This window comes from Macaca thibetana, chromosome 17 (assembly GCF_024542745.1).
Source record: "Macaca thibetana thibetana isolate TM-01 chromosome 17, ASM2454274v1, whole genome shotgun sequence".
Lineage (NCBI taxonomy): Eukaryota > Metazoa > Chordata > Mammalia > Primates > Cercopithecidae > Macaca > Macaca thibetana.
In genome coordinates, this window is record NC_065594.1 from 407647 (window position 1) to 425674 (window position 18028).

The 18028-nt window shown below is 40.8% G+C and overlaps 4 protein-coding genes across 18 annotated transcripts in view; 2 read left to right on the forward strand and 2 right to left on the reverse strand.

Annotated features, from left to right (window-relative positions):
* Positions 1–18028, reverse strand: part of MRPL57 (mitochondrial ribosomal protein L57) — a 407990-nt gene that overhangs the window by 314139 nt on the left and 75823 nt on the right. The gene's annotated exons all lie outside the window — the stretch shown is intronic.
* SAP18 (Sin3A associated protein 18) overlaps positions 1–18028 on the reverse strand; it is a 556924-nt gene that overhangs the window by 281475 nt on the left and 257421 nt on the right. The window lies entirely within an intron of this gene.
* The window catches only part of EEF1AKMT1 (EEF1A lysine methyltransferase 1), a 351602-nt gene that overhangs the window by 231964 nt on the left and 101610 nt on the right, over positions 1–18028 (forward strand). The window lies entirely within an intron of this gene.
* XPO4 (exportin 4) overlaps positions 1–18028 on the forward strand; it is a 113676-nt gene that overhangs the window by 82517 nt on the left and 13131 nt on the right. For all 4 annotated transcript variants that reach the window (XM_050766730.1, XM_050766728.1, XM_050766729.1 and 1 more), the window contains 7 exons: positions 236–413; positions 6890–7049; positions 7557–7726; positions 8532–8706; positions 13576–13869; positions 14361–14541; positions 17758–17876. In XM_050766730.1, coding sequence (XP_050622687.1) covers positions 236–413; positions 6890–7049; positions 7557–7726; positions 8532–8706; positions 13576–13869; positions 14361–14541; positions 17758–17876 — 1277 coding nt within the window. The remainder of the gene's footprint in view (positions 1–235; positions 414–6889; positions 7050–7556; positions 7727–8531; positions 8707–13575; positions 13870–14360; positions 14542–17757; positions 17877–18028) is intronic.

Consider the following 18028-nt stretch of genomic DNA (forward strand, 5'->3'; position numbering starts at 1 on the left):
CTATGAATTACAAAATTGGTGAATAAAACATTTGTCCTTTTCTGTATTTTTGAGGGTTACTTATCTGAGACGTAGAAAGTTTTTTTGCATAAACTTGAAATTAACAGGTTAACATTTATAATTTACATCAATTTATATGATGTATCTAAATCAAATAAAACTGAAAACATTTATAGTACAATTTGATAAATGTAGATTTGTTAAGTGTTCATTTTTAATTTTTTTTAAACTGAAGGCTACCTCTTAGCTGATGATACTCAGGGAGAGACTCCGCTAATACCTCCAGAAATAATGGAATATTCCATTAAGCATTCATCTGAAGTTGACATTAATACAACACTTCAAATTTTGGGATCTCCAGGAGAAAAGGCTTCTTCCATCCCAGGGTACAACAGAACAGATTCTGTGATTAGGTAATATAAACTCTATAGCTGTGCTCTTGTAATTTTTATACTGTTTTATAAATTCTGAGTTGATGGGTAGATGACTGGAGTGATAGGCACGTTGTAAATCTGATACATGAAAAAAAATGAAAACTTGGAGAAGCCTTGAAATACACAAGGATGGCAAGTACTCAGTATATTTAGGCAATGCCACTCTAGTGAGAGTTGACAGCTATCCCCAGTACTGAAGAAGAGAAATGTCACATTATTCTGAATACGATGAGACTTGGAAGGGACATTGGATGTAGTTATGAACGTGACGCCTGTCCATCAGAGGGCAGTACTGATGCATGCAGGCGCCCTAAACAAAGGGGACCAGATGAACATTAAGTCTCGCTCATAAAAGCTAACACTATGTTTCGGTGGCTTTCTCATGGAAAATGATAGATAATTCATATCTCAAAAAATGGAAATATTTATTCTAAATGTGAAACTGAAGAGCCCTGTTAGACGACAGGAGAGTGCCTCAAATGAAACAATTCACTTTAATCTTTCTAGTACTAATGGCAAAATTTTCGTTAATTCTTAATGATGAAATTAAGGAGGGGTAAACCTGTATTAGAAATGTCTGGCCAGGTGCAGTGGCTCACACCTGCAATCCCAGCACTTTGGGAGGCTGAGGCGGGCGGATCACGAGGTCAAGAGATTGAGACCATCCTGACCAACATGGTGAAACCCTGTCTCTACTAAAAATACAAAAATTAGCTGAGTGTGGTGGTGCATGCCTGTAGTCCCAGCTACTCGGGAGGCTGAGGCAGGAGAATCGCTTGAACCTGGGAGGCAGAGGTTGCAGTGAGCTCAGATCACGCCACTGCACTCCAGCCTGGCGACAGAGCAAGGCTCTGTCTCCAAAAAAAAAAAAAAAAAGTTCCTAAAAGTGGATTTGAAAACAACATGTAAAATTTCAGTATCTTTATTTTAAATGTAGGTTGTAAGCAGAGATGTCAGTAATGATAATAACATTGGTTTTTATCAGCTGCAAAACCAGTAACTCAAACAGGATGATGTCCCCTTTATTCTTTTTGGTATGCAAAAATATATGGATATCATTTAAACATGCAATAGAAAATGTGGCTTTTAAAAAAATAGTTGAAATATTAAGCTGATAACCAAGGATATGTGGGGAAATTTATTTCCTTTATTGTTGCATTGTCTTGTTTGAAATAAAATCATACTTTATTGAAAAAGTTACATCTTCATTTTAGGATTACTATAGTCATTAGATTTAGTGTCTCTGGAAATCAGTGCTTTGCTCTGGTTTGGTTGATGGTGAATGTTAATTTAAAAAGCAGTTCATTTCAGGGTGCTGTCATATTATATATTCTTTGTTGTATTGTTTGCTTGGGCAGTAGCATTAGGAGTGCTTTCCTTGTATTTTAAGTGCTTTTTCAATTTTTGTCAGTCCCAGGTGTTAGTGTGGGAGTGACACATTTTGGTATCTGAGAGCACAGACTATGGTGGATTGGGACAAAAAAAAAACTTACTATATTTTTAATCCAAAGAATTAATATGAAATTTAATGTTATATGGTAGAAACATTTCTTGTTTCACTAAAAAAGCAGCTCACATATCTTAAAACAGGTATCATTTGAGAAATAATTATTGACTACTGACTACCTAACAGGGAGCCTTTGGGTATTTGAACAAAACAGATAGAAGTCACTCCTCTTTTAAAGCTCTTTGTAAAGGAGAGAGAATAAATAAGTAAATTATGTAGTCTGTTAGAAGACAACAAATGTGACAGGTAAAAAGCTAGAGTGAGAGTATCAGTAGGGATTGTTGTAGCTGTCATTAGTGTGGTCAATGTTGGCTTTATTAGAAGGTGATGGGAGCAGAGACGTGAGGCTGGTAAGGGAGGCCATGCAGGTGTCTGCGGGGAGAGCATTCCAAGCAAAATACACAGTGAATGCAAAGGCCTTGGGCCTGCCTGGCATGTTCAAGAACAGCAAGAACAGCCGTGGTGGGTTGAGCAGAGTGAGGTGGAATTTTGTAGGAGATGGAGTTAGGAAAATAGAAGGAAAACAGATAAGGTCTTAGGCCTTTGTAACATTTTTGGCTTTTGTTCTGAATGAAGCGGCATGCCGTTGTAGGGTTTTGAGCAGAAGAGTAACTTAAATGTTAAGAAGTTGACTCTGCTGCATTGAGAGTAAACGATGGAGGCTGGGCACCGTGGCTCACGCTTGGAATCCTAGCACTTTGGGAGGCCAACGTGGGCAGATTGCCTTAGCTCAGAAGTTCAAGACCAGACGGGGCAATGTTGAAACCCCGTCTCTACTAAATACAAAAAATTAGCCGGGCATCGTGGTGCTCACCTCCTGTAGTTCCAGCTACTCAGGAGGGTGAGGCACGATAATCGCTTGAACCTGGGAGGCAGAGGTTGCAGTGAGCTGAGATCGCACCACTGCCCTCCAGCCTGGGCGACACAGCGAGACCCTGTCTCAAGAAAAAAAACACAAAAAAAACCTGAGAGTAAGTGATGGAAGCCAGGAGACCAGTTAGGAGACAAATTGCAGTAATCTAAGAGAAAGATGATGGTGGCTCAGACCTATACTGGAGGTTGTGAGAAGTTAAAGAAAGCTCTGTTTGATTTATTGTGTTGACTTTGGATTTATGACGTACAAATGTAATCTAGGATTGACTTGGAAAATATGAGAAACTGAGTGCTGTTTGGAATATATTTGTAGTAGAAGAAATTGAAGGGCCGGGCGCGGTGGCTCAAGTGCACTTTAGGCCGAAATCATGAAGTAGGAATGGAGACCATCCTGGCTAACACGGTGAAACCCCATTAAAAAATCAAAAAAATTGGAATGTCAACTTGGGAGGCTGAGGCAGGAGAATGGCAAACCCGGGAGGCGGAACTTTGAGCTGAAATCCGGCCACTGCACTCCATTTCCGTGATTGTTTTTTAATCTTGGAATATCAGCAGTTTAAAAATATTTTGATGTTTTTATCAATTAGATTTCAACTCCCCTGCATGCCCGCATCTGAGGGTACAGTTAGAAGTGTGTATGGGTGTTACAGGAGCTCCTGGTGCCCCTAATCTACGGGCAGAAGAGAACCAGAGGTGGCTTCTTGAAGCATAAGAGTACTTCGGGCAGTGACAACAGCATGAGCAGCGATGTTGTTGGAAAGGGGTCCCTGAGGGTTCTCGGATCTTGCGCAAGAAAGAATTCAGGGCGAGTCCATCGAGTAAAGTGAAAGCAAGTTTATTAAGAAAGTAAAGGAATAAAAGAATGGCTACTCCACAGACAGAGCAGGAAGTTCCTGAAAATAAGAAATAAGAAAATAAGAGGAGGAACACATCCACAATTCTTTGTGTGTGTGTGTGTGTGTGTGTGTGTGTGTGTGTGTGTGTGTGTATGATAAAAAAAGATCATGGGGCGATGTGCTTTGCTACAAGAGTTTGTGATAAAGGATTAATTTTCTTAATTACTGTATTTTGCAAGAATCAGTATGCTGTCTTTTAAGCAAAATTAGGAATGCTTTTGTTCTACAGATGTCAGAATATCTGGACACTCCCAAGTCTGGGTCTGTTTAGTAAATCTTACTAATTTGTTCCCTTAACTGTAAACATCTAGAGAATAGGAAATGCTTGACTTTCTGGGAATGCAGCCCATCAGGTCCCAGCGTCATTTTCCTAGCCCTCACTCAAGATGCAGTCAGTCTGGTTCGATGCCTCTGACGGTAAGAGAGCCCTGCTTAAGCGAGAGGAACTTAGGTGTAGCTGGTGTGTGACCCAGGAGGGCAAGGCGATGGCCTTGGTAGGGGGATGAGGGTGGAGAGGCAGGGAGGATGCTGTGGATGGGGCTGATAAAGTGGGAGTAAAAGTACTGACAAGGATTTACAGCCGAGAAGTGAAGTGATCAAATTATTTTAGAGATACTATTCCATGGGTGATCAATTTAAAGGGTGGCAAGGCAAGTTAGGAAGCATTTTCCTTAGTAGTCTTGGAATGAAGATGGAGACAGGTTCTTGGGTCATGAGGTATTTCTGAGGTAGAAGAAAGGCCCCTGGGTGCCTCACCTGGACCTGCCTGACTCAGGCTGAGTGGCTCTTTCATTGATGTTTCTTCCACTTTACAAAAGAAAGGCCAAAGTTTTCACTTCTACCTCTGAACATGTGGATTGGCAGGCGTGTAAAACCCTACAGAGGAGAGGGACAGTTGCAAACAGTGTGGCACTAAGTGACTGAGTCACTAGTGAGTGGACAGTTGGCAGGTTTCAGCCCTTTGCATCAAATAACATGAAGAGGACCTAATCACATCAACTAAGAGATTATTAAAAATAATTTTTGTTGGTAGATCTCTGTGATTTTTGGCATATAACTTGGAAGAAATACAAATAATTGGGTGATTCTGCTATTTTAAAAATAGGTTCTACTTATATGAAGTTTTTCAGTACTTATATCAAAAGGAAAAATAGGAATCAAATCATGCTCAACTTGCTCATCTGGCAATAGGTGGTGGTCATTCAAAGACACATGAACTAAGTGGGGAAGGAGCCCTACCAAGTTAATCACACTACGAGATGCACACACTTCTATGTTTATGTTTATTTATGTTTGATAATTTAGTTAAATTTATATTGTTTTGCTCAGTTGTCTAGTTTTAAGTATCATAATGATAACTCAATCCAGAAGACATTTTTAAACACTTACGGTCTTATGGTCATTGAAAATGTTTAAAAGTTATCTTTCAATATGTAGACATTTGTATCAGAGTATGTAGTATGATGAATAAAATACTGGAACATAAAAATTATATTAGGATAATGTTCTATGGAAAATGAAATTGAAATAAAAACAAGGAAAATTTGTTTACATTTTTAATGGATTATAGTGGGCACCAGAACATTACGATAATAAAACTCCAGTGCATAAATGTAAAGTGTTAATGTAACCATTTTATTTTGAATTTTGTTAGGCTGGAATATATATTTAAAATGATTTAATCTCACCGGAAATTTTGACATATCTGCAACTTAAATGTATTACTGTATTGGGAGATTGCTGGGGTTTTGTTTGTTTTGTTGTTGTTCACATACCCCCTAAAAAAAATTTCTGAAGTTTGAGCACTGGTGGTATAGGAAGTGTGTGTGCAGTGAAGAAGGCTGGGCATGGTGGCTCATTCCTGTAATCCCAACACTTTGGGAGGCCAAGGTGGGAGGATTGCTTGAGCTCAGGAGTTCACGAGCAGCCTGGGTGCCATGACGAAACCCTGTCTTTAAAAAAATTTTGTGAATCGGCCTGGTGGGGTGGTGTTTGCCTGTAGTCCCAGCTACTTCAGAGACTCAGGCAGGAGGATCGCTCGAACCCAGAAGGTTAAAGCTGCAGTGAACCGTGGTTGTGTCTGGGCATACGGCTGCCTGGTGACACAGCAACTCTGTCTGAAACAGAAAAAAATAGAAGAGATTCTGGGCTGGAACCTTAAAAACCTCCTGATTTAAAGAAGGAGGTCAGGAGAAGAGGATGCTGCTATAGAGACTGGGAAAGAGGAAGCATGTGGCTAGATGAAGGGAGGAAGGGCAGTGACCCCAGGGAGGCTGCAGGAAGATAAGGGCAGTGACAGTGGGCCATACAGTGGGGTAAAGAACTGAAACATGTTTGTATGATTTCATGACAAGATCATTTCAGGCTTCCTGAGAGCACTAGTAAAGGAGCATAAGCCGAATTTGAGTGTTCAGAATCCTTTTCTCAGCACCGATATTCTTTGGTGTGTAATGGGTTCTTTCCGTTACATCATTTGCTTCCTTGCCTTTTGGCTAAAGTCAAGTTAAATATATATCACTTCTGATTATATGCCCTCCTCAACAAAGACATTTCTATTTGCATGTCACGCTATGTGACTGACACCACACGACCATATGAATTATGTAGTGTAGGAAAGGACAATATGTGTACTTACACAGGTAATCTTTCTAGCGAGAGTTTTATTTAAAAATACCGTGAAGAATCAAGTTTACTAGATTAGATTTAAACAAGGCACAATATTCAAACTTTCTAGATAACACCCAGATCTTGTACTATAACATGACCATGACATAAAACCACAAACCATACTAACCAGGGTAGTTTTAAGTAGTGATGCTGAAAGAATTTGGCATGTACTCTGAAGATTTAATTTGATGTATTTCTCCTGAAAATCTGAAAGCTTTGAATCTGAAAATTCTGTTTAGCTGGTAATGCTGAGATTCCCTCATGTGGTTACAACTTCAGCAGAAGGACGACTTTAGTGTTGACTCTTCCTTTCTTTATCTTGTCTCTTGCTTTGCGAAAGATCAGAAATAATACAGGACGCTTGTCTAAAACTCTGTTGATGAAATTTTCAAGTATAGCCTGACCAAAATTCAGATAATTGAAAGACCAAAAAGGACTTTTAAGGAAGAAAATACAGGTAGACAACCACTAAATAAATCCAAGAATAAATGACTTCTGTTTTATACCTACAGGCTGTTGTCTGCCATTCTCAGAGTTTCAGAAGTTGAATCTCGGGCAATAAGAGCAGATCTCACTCATCTACTAAGTCCTCAGATGGGCAAAGATATTGTCTGGTTTTTAAAACGCTGGGCAAAGACTTATCTCCTGGTGGATGAAAAACTGTATGATCAGGTCAGAATGTAAAACTGTTAAAACTTCATTTGGATTTATGATGATGGCAGTTATAGAAGCAGGAACATTTTTCTTGGTGGGTTTTTCATCAAAATGTAACTGTTTAAGAGCAGTTCAACATTGTCTATGTTGAAGAGAATTACGTGACTGGAATGCTGTTTTAATGTGTGTTTTAGAGCACATCACTTGATTTAGTTTATTTTAACCACTATTGAAGATAAAGATTATTATTTGGGAATAGATTATGTTTTTTGTATTTGGTGTAATATTATGTTAGTTTTTTAATACTATGGGAATAACAGAAGTTGACAGGAAAATCACACTGGAAAATGTGAGTGGATTGAGGATGTCTTTTTTTTTGACCTGTGAAAATGAGTACCTGCGTAAAGCTGTTGTGAAGTAAGCACTACTTCAGATTAGATACTGATTTCAGTTTGATTTTTCTGTTTTTTTTTTCTTGAGTTGATCTTTCTTGCTTACCTTAAAAAATTTGTTTCCTCTCTTAAGATAAGTCTGCCATTCAGCACAGCATTCGGAGCAGATACAGAGGGTTCTCAGTGGATAATTGGCTACCTCTTACAAAAAGTCATCAGTAACCTCTCGGTCTGGAGTAGTGAGCAGGACCTTGCAAATGACACTGTGCAGCTCCTTGTCACTTTGGTGGAAAGAAGAGAAAGGTTAGCTCATTGTTGGGGGCTGACTGTGTGTGTGTGTGTGTTGGTGGGAAACTCTTTTTCCCTTCCTGGTGTAGTGCTTTGAACAGGCAGATGGTTACACCGTCCTAATTCTAGCCAGAGCCTACGTTTTTGGAATAGTGCCTTTTAAAAACCGCATCACACTATTATTACAAATGGAAATAGAGCTTTCCCTTCTTATAAGTGAGCATTACATTGACTCCTTCAGGATTTGGCATCAGAGCCCTATGAGTAACACATCAGTAATTTACAGTGTTGTGGACACTTTTCTGTGGAATGTGCTCTTTTGAATTTTTAGACATCTTATCCCCATTTTAAATATTAAATACTGATGTTTAAAATTTAATGTTGGAAAGTAAAATTTTTGGTGCTTTCTACAACAATTCTAGAAATGTTTTCATTGTTCTTACTGTATAGGAATATCATTGTTATTATTACCATTATCATTGGCTGGTTTATTGAATTCTTATAATTTACTATGTGCTCTTCTAAGCACGTCATAGGTAGTATCTCGTTTAATCATTCTATGAGTCTCAGCCGCGTGAGACTGTTATTATTCCTATTTTGCAGATTATAGAGAAGTGATGATTGATAGAGGTTAAATAAATTTCACATCGCCAAACAGCTAGTGGCATTTGAATGTAAGCCTGTGTGACTTCAAAGTCTGTCCTGCTTACTGTGCTTTGCTTTAAAAGTAATTAAATCTAGCTATTTTTTATTTTTGTTTTCTTTGTGTGTATGTGTATACATAGTAATACATCTTATGTTTTGTTATTTCTACCTGTAGGGCAAACTTAGTAATTCAGTGTGAGAACTGGTGGAACTTAGCTAAGCAGTTTGCAAGCCGAAGCCCACCTCTTAATTTCTTGTCAAGTCCTGTGCAGAGGACATTGATGAAGGCTCTAGTCTTAGGAGGTTTTGCACATATGGACACGGAAACCAAACAGCAGTATTGGACGGAGGTAACAGTGCCTTCTATTTTGATTGCACCCTTTTGTGTAACTCTGTAGTTCCTTTATCTATGCATTGCCGTGAAAGAGTCTCTGGAGACATAAACATATCAGTCATAGCTTTTCTTTTTTTTTTTATTTTTGAGACAGGGTCTTACTCCGTTGCCCAGGCTGGCGTGCAATGGTGCAGTCTCGGCTCATTGCAGCCTCCACCTCCCGGGTTCAAGCAATTCTCCTGCCTCAGCCTCCCAAGTGACTGGGACTACAGACTCATGCCACCATACCCAGCTAATTTTTGTATTTTTAGTAGAAACGGGATTTTGCCATGTTGGCCAGGCTGGTCTCAAACTCCTGGCCTCAAGCAATCTGCCCGCCTTGGCCTCCCAGAGTGCTGGGATTACAGGTGTGAGCAGCCACTGTGCCCGGCCCAGTCATAGCTTTTCTGATACTTTTTTCTCCTAATGAATGGGTTGAAGCTTCTTGTTTTACAAACGTTATCTTATAATTTGTCTGTACCTGCCTGTGTGTGATGACACTGAATATCATCGAGTGTTCTGCCTTGTAGGCACATTTTCCCCAACTCCGTTGAGAGCATGGACTGGCTTATTAAACCGTCATTAGGGATCAGGGAAACATTCTCCTGTCTCGAATACAATGCAGATTAACCATGATAGTCATTTCCTAGGGCTGTTGTATCAAAATACCACAATAGAAATTTGTTTTCTCCTGCTTCTGGAGGCTGGAAGTCCAAGCTATAACGTGTCTGTGGGATTTGTTCTTTCTGAAGGCTCTATGGGAAAACCGGTAGCCTCTGGTAGCTTGCTGGGAGTCTTTGGCATTCCTTGATTTGTAAATGCATCACCCTGATCCCTGCCTTCATCTTCACGTGCTCCCGCTGTGTGTGTGCATCCGCACTTCCCCTTTCTGTACCAGTTATGTTTCATCTTCACATGCTCCCGCCGTGTGTGTGCATCCACACTTCCCCTTTCTGTACCAGTTATGTTTCATCTTCACGTGCTCCCACTGTGTGTGCATCCACACTTCCCCTTTCTGTACCAGTTATGTTTCATCTTCACGTGCTCCCACTGTGTGTGCATCCACACTTCCCCTTTCTGTACCAGTTATGTTTCATCTTCACGTGCTCCCACTGTGTGTGCATCCACACTTCCCCTTTCTGTACCAGTTATGTTTCATCTTCACATGCTCCCACTGTGTGTCTGCATCCACACTTCCCCTTTCTGTACCAGTTATGTTTCATCTTCACATGCTCCCGCCGTGTGTGTGTACATCCACACTTCCCCTTTCTGTACCAGTTATGTTTCATCTTCACGTGCTCCCGCCGTGTGTGTACATCCACACTTCCCCTTCTGTACCAGTTATGTTTCATCTTCACGTGTTCCCACTGTGTGTGCATCCACACTTCCCCTTTCTGTACCAGTTATGCTTCATCTTCACGTGCTCCCGCCGTGTGTGCATCCACACTTCCCCTTTCTGTACCAGTTATGTTTCATCTTCACGTGCTCCCACTGTGTGTGCATCCACACTTCCCCTTTCTGTACCAGTTATGTTTCATCTTCACGTGCTCCCACTGTGTGTGTGCATCCACACTTCCCCTTTCTGTACCAGTTATGTTTCATCTTCACGTGCTCCCACTGTGTGTGTGCATCCACACTTCCCCTTTCTGTACCAGTTATGTTTCATCTTCACATGCTCCCGCCGTGTGTGTGTGTGCATCCACACTTCCCCTTTCTGTACCAGTTATGTTTCATCTTCACGTGCTCCCACTGTGTGTGTGCATCCACACTTCCCCTTTCTGTACCAGTTATGTTTCATCTTCACGTGCTCCCACTGTGTGTGTGCATCCACACTTCCCCTTTCTGTACCAGTTATGTTTCATCTTCACATGCTCCCACTGTGTGTCTGCATCCACACTTCCCCTTTCTGTACCAGTTATGCTTCATCTTCACGTGCTCCCACTGTGTGTGCATCCACACTTCCCCTTTCTGTACCAGTTATGTTTCATCTTCACGTGCTCCCACTGTGTGTGTGCATCCACACTTCCCCTTTCTGTACCAGTTATGTTTCATCTTCACGTGCTCCCGCTGTGTGTGTGCATCCACACTTCCCCTTTCTGTACCAGTTATGTTTCATCTTCACGTGCTCCCGCACATCCACACTTCCCCTTTCTGTACCAGTTATGTTTCATCTTCACGTGCTCCCGCCGTGTGTGTGTGCATCCACACTTCCCCTTTCTGTACCAGTTATGTTTCATCTTCACGTGCTCCCACTGTGTGTGCATCCACACTTCCCCTTTCTGTACAGTTATGTTTCATCTTCACGTGCTCCCACTGTGTGTGCATCCACACTTCCCCTTTCTGTACCAGTTATATTTCATCTTCACATGCTCCCACTGTGTGTGCATCCACACTTCCCCTTTCTGTACCAGTTATATTTCATCTTCACGTGCTCCCACTGTGTGTGCATCCACATTTCCCCTTTCTGTACCAGTTATGTTTCATCTTCACGTGCTCCGCCGTGTGTGTGCATCCACACTTCCCCTTTCTGTACCAGTTATGTTTCATCTTCACGTGCTCCGCCGTGTGTGTGCATCCACACTTCCCCTTTCTGTACCAGTTATGTTTGATCTTCACGTGCTCCCACTGTGTGTGTACATCCACACTTCCCCTTTCTGTACCAGTTGTGTTTGATCTTCACGTGCTCCCACTGTGTGTGCATCCACACTTCCCCTTTCTGTACCAGTTATGCTTCATCTTCACATGCTTCCACTGTGTGTGTGCATCCACACTTCCCCTTTCTGTGTACCAGTTATATTTCATCTTCACGTGCTCCCACTGTGTGTGCATCCACACTTCCCCTTTCTGTACCAGTTATGTTTCATCTTCACGTGCTCCCACTGTGTGTGCATCCACACTTCCCCTTTCTGTACCAGTTATATTTCATCTTCACATGCTCCCACTGTGTGTGCATCCACACTTCCCCTTTCTGTACCAGTTATGCTTCATCTTCACGTGCTCCCGCCGTGTGTGCATCCACACTTCCCCTTTCTGTACCAGTTATGTTTCATCTTCACGTGCTCCCACTGTGTGTGCATCCACACTTCCCCTTTCTGTACCAGTTATGTTTCATCTTCACGTGCTCCGCCGTGTGTGTGCATCCACACTTCCCCTTTCTGTACCAGTTATGTTTGATCTTCACGTGCTCCCGCTGTGTGTGTGCATCCACACTTCCCCTTTCTGTACCAGTTACGTTTCATTCACGTGCTCCCACTGTGTGTGCATCCACACTTCCCCTTTCTGTACCAGTTATGTTTCATCTTCACGTGCTCCCACTGTGTGTGCATCCACACTTCCCCTTTCTGTACCAGTTATGTTGAATTAGGGGTCCACCCTATTCTGGTATGATCTCACCTGAACTAATTATGTCTACGACAACCCTATTTTCTTCTTTTTTCTTTGTGAGATGGAGTCTTGCTCTGTCACTCAGGCTGGAGTGCAGTGGTGTGATCTCGGCTCACTGCAACCTCTGCCTCCTGGGTCAAGCGATTCTCCTGTCTCAGCCTCCCGAGTAGGTGGGATTACAGGTGCTCGCCACCACACCCGGCTAATTTTTGTATTTTTAGTAGAGATGCGGTTTTGCCATGTTGGCCAGGCTGGTCTCCTGACCTCAGGTAATCCGCCCACCTCAGCCTTCCAAAACGTTGGGATTACAGGCGTGAGCCACCACGTCCGGCCAACTCTATTATCAAATAAGTTCATGTCCTGGGGTTTGGATTTCCACATATGAGTTTTTGAGGGACACAGTTTGACCCATAACAACCATGGGCACATTAATTTTTTTTTTTTTTTTTTGAGACGGAGTCTCGCTCTGTCGCCCAGCCTGGAGTGCAGTGGCCGGATCTCAGCTCACTGCAGGCTCCGCCTCCTGGGTTCCCGCCATTCTCCTGCCTCAGCCTCCTGAGTAGCTGGGACTACAGGCGCCCGCCACCTCGCCCGGCTAGTTTTTTGTATTTTTTAGTAGAAACAGGGTTTCACCGGGTTAGACAGGATGGTCTCGATCTCCTGACCTCGTGATCCGCCCGTCTCGGCCTCCCAAAGTGCTGGGACCACAGGCTGGAGCCACCACGCCTGGCCGGGTGCATTATTTAATAGGCTTTAAATCAAGGACCAAGAGTTGCCAGTGTGTGTGTAGGTTGCCAGCCTGCAGTGCTTGTGTCTAGAGGGCCCTTAGGGTTTGAGAAGGGGCACAGTAATGGAATTAGGCAGTTGTTTGTGACTTCAAATCCAGGGGAAACCAGACTGACTAAGTATTTTTATTTTAAACAATTGTATTATCATACGGACAGCTTTAAGTCGAATTAAGATACTGTCCTCTTGAATATGAGTACTCTTACATACCGGGCAGGACTGATGATCTGAAGTTATGTTCTGTGCCAAGAGGAATTAGGTAAAGGAAAAAGGAAAAAAAAAACAGGCGAGAGCTTTGTGTTGGGCTTCACTCTGTAGAGGTTGGCAGGCTGCAGCCCATAGGCCAAATGTGGCTTGCTGTCTGGTTTTGTAATAAAGTTTATCTTTGTTTTTTCCTTTTTGGCTAATTACTTGGAAGGAGATGGAGGGAAATGGCAGAATTCTTTGAGTGTCAGGGAGAAAGTTATGTCCCATGCTTTGGGTGTTCTGTCTTCACATGAGCCGGAAGTTAGGATGACCCTCAAAATGGGGAATGTCAAGTCTGGTTTAGATATTCTTTATGTGCTTGTCCTGCCTCCAATAATTAGAAATGTTTTGGAAAGTGAATATTTATCCAAGCAGAGGAAATAAAGCATGTGAACTGAGCTTTAAGAAAATTGCTGGTTTATTTTTATAGGTTCTTCAGCCACTTCAGCAGCGATTCTTAAGAGTAATAAACCAAGAAAACTTCCAGCAGATGTGTCAGCAAGAGGAAGTCAAGCAGGAAATCACTGCCACACTGGAGGCCCTGTGTGGCATTGCTGAGGCTACCCAGATTGACAACGTAGCAATCCTGTTTAATTTTTTAATGGACTTCCTTACCAATTGCATTGGGTTGATGGAAGTTTACAAGAATACCCCAGAAACTGTCAATCTCATTATAGAAGTTTTTGTTGAAGTTGCACATAAACAGATATGCTATCTTGGAGAGGTAAGCACTTTCTCACTTTATCCCTTCAGGATTACAACTCTTTAAAGCTGTAATAAAATAATAGATCTTTACTTCAAATTTGATTAGTATTATCTTAAAGAATATTTTTATTCCTTCAAAAGATTTTCAAAAAGAACTTATAATTCAGAGAAAGTCATGTTGAGTGAATATAAGTTCTTTTTTTTTTAAATCTTCTAAAAAGAAACAGGATACATGTGCAGAACGTTCAGATTTGTTACATAGGTATATGTGTGCCCTGGTGGTTTGCTGCACCTGAATATAAATTTTTGTCCTAAAATTTTGTTAGAAAAGGGGTAAAATTTTAAAAATAATATATTAATATATGCTTTTTAGAAATAATTATTGTTTTAATGTAGTTTAAAGCAAGAATTATTGCTACTCTTGGAACTCAGATATAAAGAAATATATCAGTGTTTGTTTCTCAAATAGATTCTACCAAGTAGCATAATTTGTGCATTTTTTTTTTGCAGTCCAAAGCTATGAACTTATATGAAGCCTGCCTTACTTTGTTGCAAGTATATTCCAAGAATAATTTAGGGCGGCAAAGAATAGATGTTACAGCGGAAGAAGAGCAATACCAAGACCTGCTTCTCATTATGGAGCTTCTTACTAACCTGCTGTCCAAAGAATTCATAGATTTCAGTGATACAGGTAAAATGTAACGTGATGGTTTTTAAACTTTGTTGTTACCCTCCTTTTTATTAAAGCAAAGGATTGTTTTCTGTAAGAGACACCTCATGAGGACGTTCGATTTGTGGAATAAAGGAAAGGAGATCTCTGTGGTCAAAGCGAGGGTGGGACCAGCGGCTCTCTTGACGTTCAATTTGTGGAATAAAGGAAAGGAGATCTCTGTGGTCGAAGCGAGGGTGGGGCCAGCGGCCCTCTTGCTTGGCTTTCCTCTTGTGAGAATAATGGAAATAGTATCTCTCATTCCTTCAGATCTTACTAAATGCCAAGCACTATTCTTACCTTCACAATGGTGTGGAGTCAGTCCCGTGTTATTCTCACTTTATAGATGAGGAAACAGAGGCACAGAGAGCTTAAGTCACTTGGCCACAGATACTTAACCAGGACCAGGATTCAAATCCCAGCCTATAACTCCAGATGCCAGTCTCTTCCCACGTCCCCCAAGGTGGCCACCCCGGCAAACCCTAGCACTTTCCGGAGTGCGGCTTGGAAAGCCCTGTTGGGATGGGAAGCACTGCTCTCTGGAGTTCACAGCCCACACTTTGAAGACCTAGCCTAGTGTCTCACCTACAGTATGATGGGGGAGTGGATTCGCCTGCCTGTGCCGCCTCTACTAGCTGGTCAGACGGGTATCATCATAAATACCTTTCAGCGTGTTTGAAGGATCAGCTGTCAAGTGTCTTTGGTGCCTAGCATTGTGTCTCACAATCAGTAGGTAAAAGATAGTTGCTGTTACAGGCAAGACCCGGATCAGTAATTTAAACCTCCTATATTTGTGTAGTTTTCAGTGCTGTAGAGTTCACTCCCCTCCTATCCCACTGCCCACCTTGCCTTCAAACAAAATGGATCCTGTTTCATAAGAGAAAAATGAGTCATATCTGGCCTCTCCTGTTACATGTTGTGCAGACATGTAGGGTGGTGGATATTTTTGGCTCCTTCCTTGTAAGATTCTAAGTTGGGTGCTATAATACCCACTTTTTTATCCCAATCCTTGATTGTTCTGTTTCCTTTTTTTTTTCATATTCCTTATTCACTGGCCCATGGTTTTTTTTTTTTTTTTTTCTTTTTCATTTTTTTATTCTTGGGCCATGGTTTTTCCAGTATCTGCCCTGAGCTAGGTACCATCAACTTCACAGTGTAGAAGGTTTACTGTTTATTTATTTATTTTTTTGCAGTTAACTAGGGGTACCAAGGTGAGATAGTCTGAAAAGCACTGTACAAGTTCACTTTTCCTCAGTGAATTCTTTCTGGTCTGTTTTTAGGCCCAGCCTCTCACCCAAGTTTTCTAACTTTCTTCAGGTCATTTCTGCCTAATCCAGGAGTTCTTAACTTTTTCTTTTTTTTCCTTGTTGTTGTTTGAGAGGCAGGGTCTCCCTCTGTCATCCAGGCTAGAGTGTAGTGCCGTGATCATAGCTCTTTGCAGCCTCAGCCTCAGGCTCAAATGATTCTCCCACTTCAGCCTCGCAAAGTGCTGGAATTACAGGTGTGAGCCACTGTGCCCAGCATTCTTAACCTCTTACTAATACAGTATTAGTTGGTTCATGGACTCTTGGAAACCTTCTATAAATTTTCCAGGTGTGTCAGGACCCCAGGCTAAGAACCTTGTACCCAGAGGAATCTGTAACTCAATGTTAAGACCCAGAGATAAAACATGTGTATGTTTAGGTGATTTACTGTCATGATTACCCTGTGTATCATAAATCAGCTCATTGTTTCAAATGTCTCATTTCTAGACATAGTATAACCATTTTCTTGGATTCTTATTCTATGCCCCCACTCAGGCCCCACCTCAGACCTATTAACTCTAGAAATCTATATTTTGACTACATTTCCTAGTTGTTTCTGACATACTACCAGATTTGTCTTATTTTCGGATTCCAGGGGAGAAGTTCAGCATTAGGCTTAACAAGTGGATTTTAAGTAGACACATACCCCTCATTGGATCTTTTTGTTGTTGTTGTTATAAGAAATATGCCCTTAATAGAAAAAAATTGTAAATATAGAGACAGAAAAATCATGCTTACTTTTGGACACCATCCAGAGTCAACTGTACATTCCATTTTAGGAATTTCTTTTTTGGTTATTTTTGTTCAGTTTTCTTTGTGATCATGCTCTAAATACAAGCTTGCTTTTGTTTTGCTTTTACTCCTGGCAAGCTGTGAACTAAATTCAATTTTATATTCTGTCGTTTTGTTTAATGTAGTGTTAACCTTTCCCTTGTCATTAGAATCTGTGATGATATTTTTAATGGTTATGTGGCATTCCACATTTTGGAATTTAACCTGTTTCCTAATATTGGACATCTGGAATATTTACCTTTTTACACTTATAAATGGTGATGCACTGATCATTTCTGTGGACAAGGCTGTCTGAATTTCTGATTATATCCTTAATAGATAGAATGCTCAAAATGGTCTTAATATATTGCTTGTGAGGTTAACTACATTTTATCCTTACCAGCAATGAAATGTTATCATTTTTACGAATTATTTTTAATGAATCAGAAGTAGTATCTTTTTAACATTTGTATTGCTTGATTAATAGTTGGAATGGACTGTTTTCCTTTAGAGTCAAGACTTTGATAAATGTTTGTTTAGAGATGTTAATTTGTCTGTTTAAGTCTTAGTATTCTCATTAATTTAGATATAAGTCATATGTATTAAGAACGATAACCTTTGTCATATTGGTTGTCCTTTTTTAAATTACTTTCTTTTTTATGTAACATTTTAATTTCTATATTTCCTGCATTCCTTGTAAGCTTAGAAATATTATACACACTTGAAATCAAATGGATATTTCTATAGAAATTGTTTAACTCATATTATGGCTACTATGCCAGTAGATTTTATATTTCAAAACATTGATTAAGCATTAGTTTTATTTCTAGACTGTCCCTTGCTCTTAACCTCCCCAATACTTCCGTATCAAGTACTCATATCCCCTAATAAAACTCAAAGGATGACACAGGGCTGGGGTCTCAGATCCTTTTTTTCACCCCTGGGTGTGCTGTCCCCTGCATCTGCTCGCCAGAGACTGGGCAGGACGAGATCAGATTCTCTATTATTCACTCATTGATTTATTTAGCCTCTAGGGGTGAGTTTATTTTCATAAAGGTAGAATACACACTTGGAAGATTTATCGATGTTACCACCATAAGCCTGCATCCTTTTATTTTAATAGATGAAGTGTTTAGAGGACATGAGCCAGGTCAAGCAGCAAACAGATCTGTGTCAGCAGCGGATGTTGTGTTGTACGGAGTAAACCTAATTCTGCCCTTGATGTCACAGGATCTCTTGAAGGTAATCAATGAAATTGAATGTCAACATACAACTATATGTAATTGAAGTTCAAAGATACTTTAGACAAGAATATGTCTGTGATTTAATTAAGCAGTTGTATCTGTTAAATGCACATGAAGACGCAGTTTTTGCGTTTTCATTAATGGTTACTT